This window comes from Polypterus senegalus, chromosome 7, assembly GCF_016835505.1.
Source record: "Polypterus senegalus isolate Bchr_013 chromosome 7, ASM1683550v1, whole genome shotgun sequence".
NCBI lineage: Eukaryota > Metazoa > Chordata > Cladistia > Polypteriformes > Polypteridae > Polypterus > Polypterus senegalus.
In genome coordinates this window covers 6,251,087-6,270,917 of record NC_053160.1, presented here as the reverse complement: position 1 = coordinate 6,270,917, position 19,831 = coordinate 6,251,087, and the positions used below count along the sequence as shown (strand labels likewise).

The 19,831-nt window shown below is 37.1% G+C and overlaps 1 protein-coding gene across 2 annotated transcripts in view; it reads left to right on the top strand.

Moving 5' to 3' along the window:
• Positions 1–18,979, top strand: part of anp32b (acidic (leucine-rich) nuclear phosphoprotein 32 family, member B) — a 76,919-nt gene extending 57,940 nt beyond the window's left edge. Inside the window, exons 2-7 of one of the 2 annotated variants that reach the window (XM_039758184.1) lie at positions 1,369–1,518; positions 2,136–2,258; positions 2,979–3,171; positions 3,706–3,836; positions 16,114–16,165; positions 18,393–18,979. In XM_039758184.1, the coding sequence (XP_039614118.1) occupies positions 1,369–1,518; positions 2,136–2,258; positions 2,979–3,171; positions 3,706–3,836; positions 16,114–16,165; positions 18,393–18,469 (726 nt within the window). In that variant the 3' untranslated portion in view covers positions 18,470–18,979. Of the gene's footprint in view, positions 1–1,368; positions 1,519–2,135; positions 2,259–2,978; positions 3,172–3,702; positions 3,837–16,113; positions 16,166–18,392 lie in introns of both variants that reach the window. The other variant, XM_039758183.1, reaches the window with a different exon arrangement.
• The last annotated feature ends 852 nt before the right edge of the window (positions 18,980–19,831 follow it).

The following is a 19,831-nucleotide window of genomic DNA, read 5'->3' as shown; positions in this document are numbered from 1 at the left end:
TGTAAAAACATTGAATAAGACTGAGAAAACCTTGAACAGAGAAAATTAACATTGCAAGAATTCCCACTATAGCCTTAGGAACCGCTCGCTGTAAACACTTCTTTTTTTTTTTTTTTTTTGAGTTTTAAGCACAGGGTAAAACATGAACATTTGAAAAATCCATAATTTAATAAACCAAAAAAAGTAACTATGCAACAGTGCACGCTACGAACCGATCACTGGAAACAGAAGTGAAGTGGAGGTTAAAATCCAATAGAAAAGTCTTCATTAAAAACAACGCTCGAATCAGTCTCTTTAAAAACAAGCCCGGTGCATTCTTTAACTGCCTTCTCGGCCTTACACAGCCGGCCCTCTCTCTCGCTCACTCGCCGCACAGGGAGAGACTGAACATGTGCGGAAATCATCAGCGCGTACGAACCGGAAGGGAAACTGGCTTGTTAGTCACCCGAGTGTGTGGTTTTGAACAGATGCAAAAGTTTGGCAAACTTTTTTGTCGTAACCCGATTTGTACATGGTCCGAGACATTTGTGACTCAAGGTTCCACTGTACAGTAAAATGCCATGCACTAACATTGAATTTGATTTTCTTATAGAAAGACTCCTGGACAAACTTTTAAGTGTGTGTTTAAAAATTTTTCAAAATCCCAGTCCTAATTATTTATTTTATGCTAAAAAAGGTGGAAATAAAGTGATTTGTAAGTGTTTCTTCTGGCTCCTCTAGATTTTCTGAGGTTAGAGATTGAAACCTGAGTTTAAGACTTTAATGAGGAAGCTTGTTATCATAAATAAACATGCATACCTTGTTAGAAACCTACAGTATACACCTTGGTAGCCTTGGTTAGAAGTGTTTCACGCAGTCCTACCTGGCTGGCGCTCCCATGCTGCTTGCTAGAATGTAAACATTAATATTAACAGATATTTGAGTACACGCTAAATGAGCCATATCTGTGTTTTATTAGTTGCTTTCTTTTTGAATAAATTAAATAAATACATTACTAAACCCTTACAATAGGTGTTGTCCCTCATACTTGTATGAGTAATTTCATTGTCTTGTGGTTAATTATTTCAAGCAATTCACGTTTTCTTCTAGGAGAATTTTTTTTTCTTTTGAGAGTTTCTTTGCTTCTTATGAGACTGACATTTTCAATGTGCTTGAAGATAATGCTTCTGCTCACTTACACATATAGTCACTTTTTATCTTTTTTTTTTTTACCACCCTTTTTTACATTTATTACAAAAGACATGCAGAATCATCTGAAGTGAACTCCAGTTTACTTCGCACATTAAGTAAGATTTTATGTTAGTGCCAATGTGATGCTGTATCTCTTTGTGTTATTGTGTAATATCTTTTCTTTGTGTTATTGTGCAGGTGCGAGAGCTGGTCCTTGACAACTGTAGATCAAATGATGGCAAAATTGAAGGCCTGACATCCGAGTTTGTCAACCTTGAATTTCTCAGTTTAATAAATGTTGGCCTCACATCAGTTTCAGATCTTCCCAAACTTGCACAGCTGAAAAAGGTAAACTTGTCTTTGTTCTAGAACTTATTTTCCACAAAAAGGGCTAGTGTTTCATGTGGTTATATAGCTGAGAAAGTGAATTGTTTAATATTTCAGAAATTAGTAGACAAAATAGGCATTTTTCCCCATGATTAGAACATTAGAACAATCTAGACGAGAACAGGCCATTCAGCCTGTTTCAGTTTGCTTAAACTGAAAAGGCTCACCAGCTCTTTCATGCAGAAAAAAACATGTACAAGGTTCTGCAAAGTTGGATGGTTTCAGCAAACTTTAGATAGATAGATACTTTATTAATCCCAAGGGGAAATTTACACAATCCATAGTGTGTGTGTGTGTATTTTTTTTCCTTAGATGATTCTGGATCCATCTGCTGTTATAGTTCATGCAATATTTGTTAAATGTTTGCCTAGGGCGGCAGTCCAATAAGAACAAGTGTGTGACAAGCAGATTGTTCCAGTGGGTTCAGTGATGTTCATATCAGACATTATGTTTAGATGTGCCAGATGTTTTCAATGTCTGTTCCACTTTTACCTGTCTTTACTATTACATTGGACTAGTATAACCACTTAATAATTCCTTTTGTTATTCTTGTCCCTACCTGCTTCTCATTTTTATAGCTGGAACTGAGTGATAATAAAATTTCTGGAGGTCTTGATGTGCTAGCAGAAAATCTTTCTAACCTTACGCATCTAAATCTCAGTGGAAACAAACTGAGAGACATCAGTACGCTGGAACCTTTGGTAAGTGTGCTAAACCTTCTGGTTTTCATTTTTTGGGCTAAAATAGTGAGAAGTCAAGCAAAATTACACCTTTTTGGCTAACTAAAAAGATTACAAATATGCAAGCTTTTGAGGCATCTCAGGCCCCTTCTTCAGGCAATAGGTGTCATTTTGTTTGACTTGTCACTGCATCCATGATGGCTAACATGGTACAACACCCTAGTACAACTGGGTTAAAATAAAAAATCGATTTCAAATGATGAGTTTAGAACTATCAACATTGCCCATTTTCTAATTTAATTATCTATCTATCTAGGGTGCAGTGAGAACCAATCCTGGTTAGGTTTAGTCCAGTGTAAGACCTATCTGCTTGTACGAGTATGGCTTCATAATGTTGCTAGTCAATTTAGCATTCACTTCGTTGGGAAGTAATCTTGAACTGTGAGGCAGCAGCACCAAACATTTTATTATAATGCCCCTCTAATTTTAAACATATTTACAAAAAAAATGTTTCAGTCCTATCATGGATGCTATAGTTCACTTTAGACAATGTTTGGAATACAGAGATGATGACTCATAATGAAAACTTTGTGATAATATTTCATCCTTTCTTGGAAGGATGTAATAATTGTAAAATCTTTGGAAAAATTTGCAGTCAGATAATTTTTTTAACATTATGCAATGGTCACATAAATTATTTTATGAAGCTTCAATGTAACTTTTCTTTTTTTTTCTTGTCAGAAAAAGCTAGACAATCTGAAGAGCCTGGACCTGTTCAACTGTGAAGTGACAAACCTTAATGACTACAGAGAGAGTGTCTTTAAACTTCTGCCTCATCTCACATATTTGGATGGATATGACATTGAAGACAAAGAAGCATCTGATTCAGAAGGAGAGGTTGATGGGGATGGAGTAGATGACGATGATGAGGAAGGTGTGTCCTTTAACAAAGAAATAGAGTTGTGTGTGTTTGTGGTATCTGCTATTGATTGGCCTTGATTAGTTTGCTAAATAAGACAGATAAAAATTAATGTAGTTTACAGGCAACCTGGTTTTGGATGCAAAACCAACTTGCCTGTTAACTCGGCAGTAGGTAAAGCTGATTTTTGAAATGTGTTTTAGCCTGGATTGGAAATTTTTTTTTTATTTTTTTGTTGTGTAATTGCAGTACCACTATAGTCCTTGCAGTGTCAGTAAAGTGTTTTAAAACAGTTAATTGTATACTCAAAGAAAATTTGTTAAAATTACATTATTTTATGTTTTTAAAGAAACATTAAGGAAAAAGGACAGAGGTACATAATCCTTTTGTGCCATGTCAGCAACTAATAACCTATGTATATTATAGTGCCTTTATTTTGTTAAGAATACAGTGACATTCCTATTTTGATATTCGTATTCCAAGGTTTAACAGTCTAAGCAAAACAGGCTTGTCACTTTATCAAAATACTTCTTCTCTTCTGTTCAGAAGGTGAGGATGAGGAGGACGAGGATGATGAGGAAGATGGTGAAGAGGAGGATTTTGATGAAGATGATGATGATGATGATGAAGATGAAGAAGAAGTAGGAGAGGATGATGAAGGCATTAGTGGAGAGGAAGAGGTATAGACCTGGCTTTAATTTCTATAACCCTAATCTCTTAACTGTGGAAGGTATTAGCACTGGTTGGGTTACTTGGTCACGGATTAGTTTTTTTTTTAAAAAAAAAAAAGTTTTTGTTTATCCTTTTACATTTTTCTTAATATGAATATGAATGTGTTTTCAGACTTTATAAATTTTGAAATTATTTAGATTATAAATTCTGCAAACTTTCATAAATATAAAGAAACATTTTCAACCTTCAAAAATACATAATGGGCAGCACTGTGGCGCAGTGGTAGCGCTGCTGCCTCGCAGTAAGGAGACCTGGGTTCACTTCCCGGGTCCTCCCGGCGAGGAGTTTGCATGTTCTCCCCGTGTCTGCATGGATTTCCTCCCACAGTCCAATGACATGCAGGTTAGGTGCATTGTTGATCCTAAATTGTCCCTAGCGTGTGCTTGGTGTGTGGGTGTGTATCCTGCAGTGGACTGGCGCCCTGCCCGGGATTTGTTCCTGCCTTGCACCCTGTGCTGCCTGGGATTGGCTCCAGCAGACCCCCGTGACCTTGTATTAGGATATAGCGTGTTGGACAATGACTGACAAATACATAATTCAATAAAATTCTTAATTTTCTTTCTAATTATTATAGTGGCAGTGATACAATATGAACAAAAGGTGACACAGTTACCCTCACATAAAATAAAAATAATCTTGCAAAGCAGAAATAATCCCTGTTGCATACAATCAGTTTGAGGAACCTTTTCACCCCAGTAGCACCTTTAGGAGTCTGCCTGATTGTCATACAGTTAGAGACATTTTCCTGCTCATACAAGTTTGCCGAATGACATATTTTTAAATCATGCTACATATTTTCAAAGAGGATGGATGTCACTTTCACAAGGCCACTCAGAAACATTTATGTTTTTTATTCCTGGTGATCTAATGTTGCATTATCTCTGTACTTAGTGTATTAATTCATCAGAAGTTATAAACCTTCTCAGAAGTTTCGGGCTTTCTGATTTTAATAGACAGAAACACACTTCTTCAGTAATTGCTGCTGCCTTATAGATCCAGTGCCCTCCTGTTAGAATCTTCTGCCTGGCCATTGTCTATATGGAATGTTCATAATTTCCCTGTGCATGTGTGGGTTTTCGTCCCACATGACCATAGATGTCCAGGTTAGGCTAAATGGTGACAGTATATTAGATCCTATTTCAATGTGGGTGTTGGTATGTGCATGGGTTTGCCTTGTAATGGATTTGGGCCTTTAGCAAATTCCAATTAGCCTATTATTGTTGGGATATTCTCCACCTCCCTACCAGTCTGAATTGGATTAAGTATGGTCGAGAATGTTCTTTTGTGAAGCACACCTGTTTATAACTCCTTGAGTTTTGCTGTATCATTTGTTTTTTTTTCCTTCAGCAATTAACCCGCTGCCCAGTTCCAACATACCCACAGCCTAGTATTGCTGACATCATCCTTCACAGTAGGGTTACTGTTTTTGGTGTTAGGATTGTATGCCTGGAATTTTGACCAAATGCCTCAGTTCTGGATTTATCCACCCACAACCTACTTTTCAAAACTTTCTGTTAAACTCCAAACAAGCTTTACTATGCAGTAAAATTGCACAGCACTCCATCTATAGCTGACTCATCCATATTTGATCAACTGTCAGCCATTCAGCTCAGCAGGTCTTTCAAAATCCATTTTTGCATTTTTCGTGGCTTCCCTCATAGCTTTTCTTGTCTGAATTACTGATTTTCACATACATCATTTTCAAGGTAGTTTTTGGATGGTGTGCAGCAGCTTCACTGGAGGGAATTTTCAGTACTCCTCACAGGGAGACTTATAATGTTGTTTTGCATTCTTTTTAATATCTGTTTTTATCACTGAATTTCTGAATTCTCTGATAACTTCCATATTTTACTTTACATATGAATTATTCTGGTTTACCATGTGAAAATTTCTGAAAAAAATTCATTTTTTGGGGAAAAAAAAATAGACTTCAAAGCAGAGGCCTATAATAAGACAAATTTCACATTCATTAAGACAATTTCTTTCTAATACAAAAACATATAACTACCACAATGCAGTGCTGAATACCTATGCATGTAATTTTTTCAACGTTTTCAAAGTTCTTTTTACTCTCATCCACATGAGTGTGAAATGAAAGAACAGTATACAGTGGAACAAGTTGTATTTTATAAGTATCACTTGTGACCATAAGGGGGCAACCCAGAGCTCCAGACACAGTTCCAGGTTCAGATTATGTGATTTTTACTTGATAACAATACCTCAATAGGCTTTACTCAGTCCGGCTGAGTATAATTATAACACTTCTTCTCAGTGAATGTTGTCCTTCCTCCTGACTCTGACTCACCGAGTGAGATCAGATGGCCCCCTTTTAAGTTAGACTTGGCATACTTCTTCTGGTGCCATGGCATTACACAGTGGAAGCACTTCCTGGCCAAACAGAAGCTGTAACAAACAAGGAACCCAAAGACACCAACAGGGCCACCCTTCCGAACTACAGGTCCCAGGCAACACAGCAGGTGCCCAAACTTGGACCAAGCAAGAGGAGCACTACCACCCGTCATGCTTTGGGAGAGGGATTGTTCTTGATAGTGTCTCTCCCATCCATTATCTTTTCACCCCAACTGGGATAAGTTCCAGAAATCATCCTGACCGAGTTGTGCCTCCATCTGTATAGTCCTTCCATTATTGCCTCCCAGTGTGGTAAAGAATCCCCCCTCCATCCCAGTCGTGATGCCAGTGCATTCTCCATGGCACTAGGACACTTGTAATACAGCAGCATTTGATAACTTTTACAGGGAGTGAATGCTTTTTCTAGGAACTACATTGCACATGATTAGTTATATGTGTAGGCAGTCAAGCCTAATGCTAGTTTTGTTAATATATAGTCACCTACATCCTGCCATGCAACTCTAGCAAGTTATGTTACTCACCCCTGCTCCAGTGTTATCAATTTATAAAGAAGTGCAAAGTATGTTTAGCGTGTTATGTCATTATATTTCCTGTGAAAAGTGCAATGTAAGGTATATCATTTTTTCTTTTCCTTTCAATATTTAAAAGTTTCACAAATAATAAAACCTAAGTTGTGAGCTAAGGAATGTTTGGAAGGAGTTCACCTCGCTTAATATTCCACATGAAAATTGCATTGGTTTAAGACTTTTAATTCTACTTACGTTACACTTTTATGCCTGGGTAGTTATGGCCTGTAGTTGAAATGGATCAAATTATTTGTGGATGTCAAGTGCCGTAACATTACTGGAACTGCTAGGTTACTGTTTTGTCTCAATGGCTCCAAACTGTGCTTGCTTGTTTGCTGTTTTGCACCTGACATGTCCTGATGTGATAACTGTGCACTTGCATCCAGTTGGATCTCATAATTCTGCGTTTTACTCATGGCACTGCATGGGGAGTATCTGTTTATACTTAAATTGGAAGAGAATGTAGCAATGGTATCTGTTGCATTCGCCGACTCGCGTTATTTAGGTTACCATCTGTTTTGTACCCACTTCTAGCTGGAATGACTGCTGTGAATTTCATTATCAATTTAAACGTGGACCTGATCGTGAGAGTCTAGTGGGGGAATAATTGCTGTTTCATTTTTTATTTCCATTCTGAAGCTCACAGTGGCACCCTGTTATGCTGTGTGGTCGGAGTAAATAAGCACATTTTATTAATATGAGCAGCAAGATACTCACAGCTGGGGATGCTGGCAGCACTTATATCAGATAACATTAAACTGGTCCTGATTGTACTTGGCATCTGCTCACATGAAGACCAGAAATGACCTAACCAAGAACCATGCCTTTGGCATCCATAAATATTTTTCTTACAAAATGTGAAGTCATTTATTATCTGTTATTGTGTGCTGCTGATTAGTTATTTGAGTGGCCAACTGTTGAATGTAGAATCACTGGTCGACTAGCAGCAGAAGCAGCATTGGCAGATTTAATAAACTACAACACGTGTGCAAGAGCATGCCCAAAGGTTAAATGAACACTGGGCTTTTATTATCTTTATTTAAACTGGCTTTGTTTGTTGCATGACGCTTTTGGGAATGGCTTGCAGTATTTCTGCCAGATTAACACTAAAAAACATTTGTAATTTAGCAACCAAATAAAAATTTGATATTAAGGAATTTGGCATATACATTTAGGCCTTGTTTGCTATCTTCTATATTAGAATTGTTCATTCCAAGACATTTTAGTACTGCAAAGAGCTTTAGAGTTTTCTTTTGACGTAATAGGAAAGATTTCCTAGATATTCACGACTTTTAAGTAGCATGTATGCAATAAGATACTCAGCTGTTTAAAATATATTAATATATTGTTGGTATTGTAAGAATCAATATTTATTGCATTCTAAAATCTTAAATAAAAGGAAACATTTAAAATGCCATAATTATCAAGTAGGGCCTGTTTCATTACCTTTGCAAAATACAGTCACTGCTACACTTTTCCCAGGAAAATGATGCACCTTTTAACATTTTAAACCAGGCAGTCGTTTTTATTATCTAACACACATCCCCAAGCTCTATACATTCCACTTCTATAAGTGTTATGTTGACAAAAGAGTTCACTGAGTATATCAATGTCACAGATCATATTTTGAAAAAATATTTATAAATATAAAAAATAATGAATATATTATCATTTGCAGCTCTAATACACATTGGGGTAATAATAATAATAATAAAATAATAATAATACATTTTATTTATATAGCACCTTTCCCATGCTCAAGGCGCATAGAGTCAATAATAATCAATTACAGCAGAGCAAATCTTTGTTACCAGTATGGGCCTTTGTAAACATTACAGTGTACAAGACTTAAACAATATTTGTTTTCTTCTGCCAGTATTTTGGTATTCTATGTCACATGCATTATCTTTTCTCTGACATTTAATTGAATCAAAATTGTTTTGTTTTGTTTTTTTCATGCCACATTACTAAAAGTAAAACTTGAAGGCAGTATTTTGCTTTAAGCAAATCCATTCCACAATCCATTAATGAGCATTGTGATCAGTTCAGACATGTGTACAGGTCAAGTAATTTGGTCTTGCATCTTGCTGTTGTAGCTGCTGCAGTGTGTTCAGGTCACATTCAATGTTTAGAGAGAGAGAGATTCATATTCAATGTTTTTCTTATATTTGTCTTATCTTTACATTAATGCTTGGTATGTGTTCTGCCGGGCTACGTGGTGGTGCAGTGGGTAGCACTGCTGCCTCGCTGTTAGGAGACCCGGGTTCGCTTCCTGGGTCCTCCCTGTGTGGAGTTTGCATGACCTCCCCGTGTCTGCATGGGTTTCCTCCGGGTGCTCCATTTTCCTCCCACAGTCTAAAGACATGCAGGTTAGGTGTATTGGCGATTCTAAATTGTTCCTTATGTGTATGTGTGTGTGTGTGTGTGTGTGTGTGTGTGTGTGTGTGTGTGTACGTGCGTGCGTGCCCTGCCTGGGGTTTGTTCCTGCCTTGCGCCCTGTGTTTGCTGGGATTGGCAGCCAGCAGACCCCCGTGACCCTGTAGTTAGGATATAGCGGGTTGGATAATGGATGGATGGATGTTCTGCCTGAAGGGCGTTTCTCAGAGGAATGAGCAAACGCTTTTTGTATTAGGCTGGCAACATAGCTTGGTTGTCTTGAAACCTTTACAGTGTCTTGTATTATTCATACTGGATGTGTTTTTAGCTTTCTAGAATTTCTGTTATTTGGCCTGTGTAATGCTCACTTTTCATGTAGGAATTTCACTCTACTCTGTACAGGTGACAATAATGAGCCTATAAACCATTTGATTTTGATTCTGATAAATGCTCTTTTTTTAGCTACTGTGACTATAAAATGAGTTAAGCTTATCAGACATGTTTGTGTTGCATTGTTTTTTAGGAGAGCTTATTGAATGTATGTGGAATTTGTTTGCCACAAAAAAAAAAAAAAAAAAATCTCCCTTAATAAACAGAGAAATCCAACCAAAGCAAACATTAGAGTTACTTTAAAGAGAAACAAGTGTCAAAGGTGAGACAAGAGAGTCGCAGAAAGGTTTGGGGTAGCCACCCATATAATTTTTCCTGGGTGTAAAAGAGTTGAATAAGGAGTTACATATGTGTACAGATTTAAGTCCAAAACTGAACTGAACTTGAGGAGGCAAAGATGACATTTTTAAAGCAGAGGATAGGAAGTGGTATCTTCAGGGCTGGAACCGGAACTGGCATCATTATGGCAGGGACCAGAACCAGAAGTGACGTCATCGGAACCAGGCGGAATTTCTCATAATCGGTCTTCAGTGGAAAGAAAGAAAGGGTCAGAACACTTCATTTAGAATCTCATGGACTGAAAGGTAGATATATTTTATTTTAAGTGTATACATTTTGTATTATGGAATTTGTGAGGCTTACCAGGTATGTTTACCAGGTTCATCTACTCCCATCCTTGAAGATTTAACACATAAACATAGCGATCCTATCCAGACAAAGTCTTAAGTGGTGCCATTTGCCAGTCACTCTGCAGTATTCTGTGTAGGATTCTCTACATAAGGACTCACTAGCAAACATGCAGGTGTCGCACCATGCATGAAAGTTCAACTCTTTGGTGAGTGGCAAATAAAAAAAAATGTTTTACATTTGCTGCAGTTGTTCTAATTATTAAGTTACGATCTTGCAGTCTTGAGAAACCCTGTAAGAAAACAGCAATCTTCCCACACTAGGTGCCCTTTTATTTTTTCAATCACTCTAGATAACTAAAACAGTATAGGAAATATAAAAGCAAAATCGTACATATTAATGTACAACACTATCAAACAGAAGAAAATATAATCTATACTAATAAAAGGCAAAGCCCTCACTCATCATTAATTCTCCAACTTCCCTTGTAGGTAGAAGGCTGAAATTTGGCAGGCTCATTCCTTACAGGTTACTCACAAAATTTAAGCAGTTTTCATTTTCGAAATTCTACGCGTAACAGTCATAACTGAATCCTACTTGCGTACATATATTCGTCCATAGCCTGCAGCTCGGTCGCCGTGTGAGGCGGCGTTACGTCCTCCCCCATCCCCACGCCTCCCACGTAGTTGGCTGCCTGCCCATATAAGGCCGTCCATCGCTCCGGTCTCTTCATTCCCTTCCTTGCTTCGCCACGGTATTCATGTCTCCCTGCTGATAACTGCAGCCTTTGTATTTAATCCACGGCTTCTCCGCTGTTTTATTGTTCATTTATTATGATTATAGTTATTGTGTAGGTATTTTAGACTTGGTTTACTGTTCAGGTACCCATTTCCTTTACCGTTCCAACCGTACCCCTATTAACACGTCTATCGAGGTGATCACCATCGATCAAAGAACTGTCACTTACCGAAACTCAAACCGATTATGACAGCCGCAATCCAAGCTGTGAGAAAACAGTAAAAAGGAGGCGTGTCAGACGTCGTGGTACATTTTCTGCTGCAGCTAGACGGAAACAACTTTGTGACGCTGCCGCCAATTACTCGCAGAAAAATCCACAAGTTAATAGACATGCTGTCGCTAAATATTCGCAGGCAATTCCACAAGTTCATAGAGACGGTGCCGCTAAATACTCGCAGGCAGATCCACAAGTTCATAGAGACGCTGCCGCTAAATATTCACAGGCAAATCCACAACTTCATATCAGGAATGCCTGTTAAACATCTTAGATTCACGAGTACCGATTTGGGTAGTGAACACTTCAATGAATGAAACCTGTTATCTTTACAACAGTTGACAAACACGGAATGTATCTTGAACACAACACGTCCTCCAAATACGAACCTGATTGAAAGAAATAATGATAATCAAATCCTTGATGACAGCAAAACTCATAACAGTGACAAAACAATTACATTGACAATCATGTTACGTTATTTTTAAAATGTTTCCTTTTCTTTTTCATAACTTCTTGAACACACTACTTCTCTGCTGCAAAGCGTGGGTATTTTGCTAGTAGAAAATAAAATTGCAAACGTTTTTATATTGTCTTTAGAAAAGCTTATGAAAATCGCCAATGTCAAGGAGTAGATGTTGTCCTGGGCAGCTTTTGGTTTAGTAGTAGGTGTTATTTATAGTTAGCTTTCTGACCTCCAAATCAGATGGTCTGATGTCTCAGTCCCTATGTCTCTTCTTGTGATGTTATGCTTTTACCACATTCTTTTGGTCCCTTATACAAGCCGTATTTATGTTAAAATACACATGTGGGGTTTCGGGACATGTGACATTATTGATTGGCCATCTTGTCATTGTGATGAATGACTCTTCTCAAAGTGATTGATCTTTCTGTACACCTCCTCACTGCTTTCCTTTCCCACGTTATAAACTAGCTTAACCAGTTTCTAGCCCTATGGTGTCTTTAGTATTTTTTCCCCTCACAGGTTATAAACTAATAGATGCCACAGAACTAGAAGCTGTTTTTATACTTAAACTAATTGAAACAGATGCAGTTGTAAACCAACTGGTACAGATGCATTAAAGTTATAATTTACTAATACAATGCAGGAAAAATGTATGAGAGGGAAATACTTTCAATGTGAATTACTTCTTTAATTACATTGTTTTTATGAATCCCATAAATTCAGTTCATCCTGGTTAGTTTGAGCAAAAATTAATATAAGCAGTGCTGCAGTTTAAAAAATTGAAGATTTTCCACTCCAAGACACATTTGCCTTGTATCCTAACACTATTAAATATGACAAATCTATGGACTTTCATAATCATTACTGTTTTTTTTTCTTCAGACAAAAAAACACCTTAAATATTTACTGAATAATAATTGCCACCTTAAACACTTGTATCTTCTGAATAAGGCTCTGGTCATTATACACTTATTGGTGTTACATTTTCTCAGAAGGATAAATGCTTTGTTAATTTTTGCTCAGGTGACATTTTAAATGTTTGGTTTTGATTAGATATCGAAAAAAAATGTTGGCTGTTTATTCCAGAAAAAAATGTAAAACAGTTCACTGTAGTATAATTCAGAAACTAGTACTATTTTATTTTCACATAGACAGAAAGAAACTTAATTTAATAAAAATGTAGACTCATTTAATTGTGGTTTTAAATGGAAATGTATTTATGTGTGTGTGTGTGTGTGTGTGTGTGTGTGCATACTTTACAAGGTGTGAGCAAACACTTCTAAGCATAATCTGGAATGAGTGAACAGTGCTAATTCTATAAATGGTCACACATTTGCTTTTTGTATCGGAATATAAGTTTTTCAAGCATTTGGTCGTTTATATTTTACTAGCTGTCCCCCACGGCTCCACCCGCAAAATAATAAACAGGACAAACTTTTTAAAAATCAATAAACTCAAAGGTACCGCTAGCTAAGCAGAGGCAAGGTACTCGTCAAAATGCAGAGGTAGGCTGACTCCCCACTCCTGACATCACGCATCCCCCTCAACCTTGGCCTGCAGCCTCTGTCTCGAATTAGCACAAATATATTGCTCCTGCAAGCCAACTATGATTCTTAGCACGATGAGAGAAGACACATCGGAATGTTCAAGCACATTCTAGAAAAAAATCTGATCTAAATCCGTTAAGTAGTTCTCTTGTGAAAAGCGGACAGACAGACGACATTGGATTTTATATAGAGAGAGATGTTTCAGAGAGTCAACATGGGTGGCAAAAACTGCAAAAGTATCCTGCCATCATTGGATGTCTAATTCTAGAGGACAAATACACCTTTTAATATTTATTGTCACCTGGAAATATGGAGCAAGACCAGTCCCCTTCAAATGGCTCTTCTGCAGAATGTCATCATATCGAGAAGCCTCATAAAAAATGTTGACACAAGATCTGGCTGTCCTTTGGCATTGGTAGCAAAAGACAATGAAGTGACTCATTATTGTCAAATGAGGACGGTGTGTAAGTTAGCAGACACTACACGCACAGGGTGGTCCAGATCTAATTATGCAGATCCAGATCGTCTGGATGACTTTGATTTATGTGGGGACAATTCCAGTTTGGCGCGATGATGATTCTTCATGTTGTCAGTTCACACACTACTTGATGGTCTTGGATTTTTCGGGTGATTTTCTATGTAATAAACTTAAGTTATAGCGTAATAAAAATTGCATAATTAGATCTGGACCACCCTATATTAGTTATGGGTCAGGTTAATCCATTCTTTATGATCGAATAAATGACCAAGATCTGTCCCCAAAATATTGACTCCTGAAATGTAGCATCATGGCATCCAGTGTCCAAAACAGATTCTCAAAATAATATATATTTGGACAGGGAGAAATTTGAGAAACATTTAATAAATGGAGACTGGTGACCCTATTCTCCCTTTCAGACACTTTATTATGTAGACCTGAACAGAATGTCCTAAATGTTATGATTAACATTTTTTTAATTTATTTTGCTCTTAAATTGCTTTTGCTTAACAAATCTTTACATATCTTACAGAGAAGCCATTTTTGTTTTTTTAGACTTTTGTCACTGTCTTGCTCCACTGACAGACTGAGGAGATTGTTCCTTCCCCATACTATGCAACTCTTCAATTCCACCCGGGGGAGGAAATGCTAACATTACTCAAAGTTATTGTCTGCTTTTAAATGCATTTTTATTACTATTTAATTTAAAATTGTTTTTTGTATCAGTATACTGCTGCTGGATTATGTGAATTTCCCCTTGGGATTAATAAAGTATCTTATCTATTTATTGCTTAGATATTTTTTTTTAATTCAATTCAATTTAATTTAATTTTTTGTTAATTTATTTGTCAACACCTTTTTTGTTTTTGTTTGTTTTTTTTATAATGGGTGCCACCATTTTGAGTGGTTTGTGTTGCCTGTTACCTGGGTAACCCTTCCATAATGCACTGGGAGTCTGAGTTGATGAAATCTTTTAAGAACGAAAGTATAATAGTCACTCCTCTTAAACCCCAAACTGTCTGAGACCCGATAAACATACTTGTGATTTATGTTTTATTGTTGTCTTGTTATTTTGGTATTTGATTACCTACTTGAAATAAGACTCTAAATTTTGGCTTTAGATTACAGGCTCTGTCAGTTGATTCTTGACTTCTAGTTTTGACCTCGGCTGTGTTTTTGGTTTTTTTTTACTTTGTGTTTCTCCCGGGCCCTCCATTCAAATCTCTTACTTTCTCACTCAAGATAGTGTACCAAATTCTACCTATATTCCTCATAAGTTTATACTCCCTTTTATATCTATAACCTCAGGCAGCAAGAAAGAGTACTGGAACAGGCAGAAGAGAAGGTTTATACTTTTATTCAATCATAGATTAACTTAAAGATTCCAATTGCATCCCAGATATAAGCAGAGTATAATGAGTGTTGGCAAAGTAATGCCATCACAAACTGGATCATCTTACAAAGAATTTTAAAAATTTGATATATTTAGACTAACAGGTGGCTCCCTCTCCTAGTATGGTAATTGGTCTCTTCTCAAGCATAGCCTCTGTATGGGTGGAGTAGCAGAGACACAGCATGGCCTATTAGCTCTAAATTAAAGCAGTCAAGTGGTCCTTGACACACCTCTTGGACAATTCGGAGAGTGGTATATTTTCCAATTATTCCTCTTTTCAGTTCACCCTCAGGCACCAGATCTGCTTATTTTTCATCTTCCACAGAAGCCAGTTTATCTGTCTGATCTGGGGAATCGAAATTATGGCATGAACAAGAACTGCTTTATCCAAGTTCCTTACAGCCAGAATAACCATTATTCTTTCTAAAATTCAAATGAAGTATGGAACAATTTTTTTGATAAAGTCAGTATATGCAAATTATCATGATCTATGCTAGACATTGCACATTTTAACTGTCCAGTACAGAGACACAAACATGCATATGTCACTATGACCCAGAGGTCATGCAACACAAACAGTGTCCCAAACTGATGTTGAGAGTGCTGCACATGTTGATTAAATACCTCTCAAATACTGTAGCCCACATACTGTAGCCGGCCAGTAACACACTGATTTGTTGTGGAATTCACAGCAGCCAGTTAGTCGCATTCTCCTTCTGCTTCACAACAATGTCTCACCTCACACTTTCTTGGTTGGAAAGGGTGGTTTATTAATCTATGGGTGTCAGGTTCTGCAGAATCTGCAGGTTCTGTTGATGTGAAGATTTGGTCATTTGTATGGACTGATTTCTGGCATAAAAGCTGCAAGCTGCTTGTAAATTCTTACCAGTACATTTTATACTTGTACAGTATGTTCTCATTGCATTTGTATTTGTTTCTCAAATACTATATACTTACCCGGTAAAGGTTAATGAAGTTTTTATATTCTACTTTTTTGCAGGATGGAGAGGTTGATGAGGAAGATGATGATGAGGAAGATGAAGATGATGAAGGCACGTGTTTATCTTTGGGTAAAGGGGAATGGGTATAAAAACAGCTTAAAACCAATTCACACTGTACTTTGGCACAAGGAATCTTTCATGATTCCAGCAGAATAGGACACCAAGATAACACTGGGTCTGTCATTAGATACGGCACATTCACTCTTAGGTTTTGCTCGTCATCACAAGGAAATAAATTAATAAAAATTGCAATAAAATAAAGACAGAATTAAAATATTGTATTAAAAGCCAATCACAAGGGATAGCTATGCTATAATAATAGTGCTTTGACCTTTATTTTAAATGCAGAAGAAAAAGGCCCCCTCTTTATTACTGGAGTTTTCTTTATTTAAAAGTGTTTATAACAAGCTATGTTACTAATCAGGGAGTAGGAAACTGCATCCGTGTACAGTACATATGCTAAATGAATAAATGGGTAAAAGCTTTTCACACCCCTAAAAATGAAGAGGAAAGTTAGAGATCTAGCATTTTGGCTGTTTAGCATTAATTACACTGAATGAAGACTGAGCAGCAATAATATCATGTAGCTAATTATCTTTTTAATTTTTAATCACCAGTTTTTACACCTGGTCAAACATACATTACTTGGTATGGAGCAATCATGAGAGCAAAGGAAGGTTCTTGATACAGAAGAGCAAGAAAAACTAATTCTCAATGAAGACAGACTGATAACACAACTAGTTTGCAATATTTGAAGTTGAACGTTTGCAGTGCACCATGTTATATGCCATTTGGTATGAGATTTGTAAAAGTTGTGTTACCGTTTGTGATCCAGCATCTTATTGAATGACTGGCACATAGCATCTGGATGAACACACAAACACTTATCATTTTATTAAGGTAGATAACAAAGTATTTTTTACTTAAACAGGTTATTTATAGTGTGACGCCTGGGGCACGTACAGCTGACCTAATCCCGACACAGACAGGCAGGACACAAGTTCAGCACACAACACACACTTTATTTACAGTTGGGGAGCACATTAGCCTGCTAAGCACAGCACAAAAGGCACAGACCTTCCTCCTCCAGTCCTCCGCACAGGCTTTATCCTTCCTCCTCCCGGCTCTGGATGCTGACTTCTGGCGACTGGCTCGTTTTTATAGGACACCCGGAGTCTGCTTCTTCCAGCAGCACTTCCAGGTGTGGTGGAAGTACAGCCAAATAGGGCCCTGCAAATGTCCGTGCGCCCCCTGGTGGTGGCCACGGGGCCCTAACAGGGTTGAGCTTCTATGGAAACCAAGGGGGCTGCCCTCTGTCATTCCAGAGGAAAAACAGTCTTGAAAATATTCTCTCCCCGGTCAGGGTGTCCCAGCCTTCCGCCACAATAGTAATTCTGTAAGCTGTTACGTACACTTGCAAATATATACAGTATATACACAACAAGCTTTTAAGCATACAAGTATGCATAGAATTGTGTAAGCGCACAAGTTATTTATTTATTCTCATCTTTCGTTGGCGCTTGCAGCTTTAAATGCTGTTCATACATCCAGTATTTCAGCCTTCTGTCCATGGATGGCAGAATATGCGTCTATGATTATATGCATGTAAAATGAATTTGATGCTTCATTGATAAATATTTTTGGAATGTTTACAAGTCAGTTAGGATAATTGAATCTTGATTAGTCATGTTAGTTCAATCCAGTGATCAGAGTGCTTTTCAAAATGGTTCTAATTATATCATTTTATTAATCTGTTCACTACCCAATATAAGTAGGATAAGTAGAGCAGGCATTATTTTTAGTTTCTACTTAATTAGTTTCTAATTAAGGATAATTCTTTTTGTTGTTTTTGTCTTTTTTTTTCTCTTGCCAATCCTATAAATTAAAAAGCAAGAGGATCAGATCTGCTTGATTTTTCACACTTTTTACAGTGAATGCTTTTCTTCAGGATGCTAAGCAACAGCCTGTTAATAATTGTATATTTACAATGTCTTAATGATTCTAAATTATATATACTATACTGCATCATGAAATCTGAGTTAGCTGTACACATTTCTAATATTTAAGGCTGTGCTGAGAACCTATAACAGATTCCTTTCTTTTTTGCCAATTGCAAAGTAACCGTGTAATTAACAGTTGAATTTCTCTGAAATGCCACATTTAAGCCAACCTTTTTTCTGTTGCCTTACTTAACAACCCACTTAATAATAATGAGGTTAAACCTACAAACATCTAGCTGGCTGTTCTGGAGCTGAAACCTTGCTGATTTTTGTTTCAGATGAGGAGGAGCCTGCTGGCAAAGGTGAAAAGAGGAAGCGAGTTCCAGAGGATGAAGATGAGGAAGATGACGATTAAAGGAATTATGCCCGTTTGACCTCCTTTTGTTCCCTTGATCAGCCTCTCAGCCCCCAGAGAAGCCCTTTAAAAGAAATACATTTAAGGACTGGCTGCTGTTGGTTGCACTGACCCTTTTGGATACACAGCTGTGGAGCTTGTTGCAAAAGTGCATTTGCGGTGTGGTGCCAGTCCTGGTGGCACCCACGAGTTGTGACAATTCAACATTCCACATTTCTACTGTCAGTTTCTACCGTGCAGAACTTTCAAGAGGACTTTTGGTATTCCGAATGGGTCAGAACTTTTAAATCGAGTTGGGGGGTGGCGGGTCCTTTAGAGGTTTTTTTTGTTTGTTTCCTTTTTTCCCTCCTTTTTTGAGTAAGATTATTGCTATAGCAATGAAAAGAACAGATGCTGTAATTGGTTTGCCATTTTCTTAAAAAAGGCTACCTATTACACAAAGATGGTTGTAGCAACATTTTTACTTTCTGTAAACCTGAAATGCTTTGTAAATAAAATCTTAACATTTTGCTTTTGCTTTCCATGCCTCATGCTTTTGGACTACCTAGTTTTTTCTATATTGTTTCTTCCAAGCAGATGCTTTCTATGAACCCTAATTCCCTTGCTGTCTGAAATGTTTTGAATTTTAAAAACGTCTTTTATTTGTAATGGAGAAAACTCCCCTTCACTCTCGCCAGCAAAGAAGATAGAAAAGATGACAATGGTGAGTTATTCTAATCTATTTAATTGATGCAAATTTGCAATATCTAGTTAAAAACATGTATCTATCATAAATAGGAGATGAAAGGCACTATCTATCTATCTATCTATCATAAATAGGAGATGAAAGGCACTATATATCTTTTGATCTATCTATCTCTATCTATCTATCATAAAAAGGAGATGAATGGCACTATATATCTATTGATCTATCTCTGTATCTGTCTATATCTATCTATCAATATATCGTGCTTTTCACATCTATCTATCATAGATAGGAGATGAAAGGCACTATATATCTATTGATCTGTCTCTGTATCTGTCTATCTATTGTATTCATGCTTTAAGAATTGAAAAGAAATACAAAAAACTAAAGCCTTAATAATTTAATTAGTGGTGATGTTGTGGATGTTGATTATTTGCGAATTTCACTGTATTCTGTGCATCTGAAGATGATGATCCTACAAAGTGATAAACTGATCAGCTAAATGTAAAGGAGAGCAATCAGGTGGTCATCTGGCAAAACTGCTCTATTATTGAAACAGAAAAGGCTTTACAACATTTGGTTGCTTTTTACTTCTGAGGCAGATATAAAATGGCTTTTCCACACACAATCGGCCTAGGATGAATAACCCAGAAAGTAGAAACCTGGTTACTTAATAG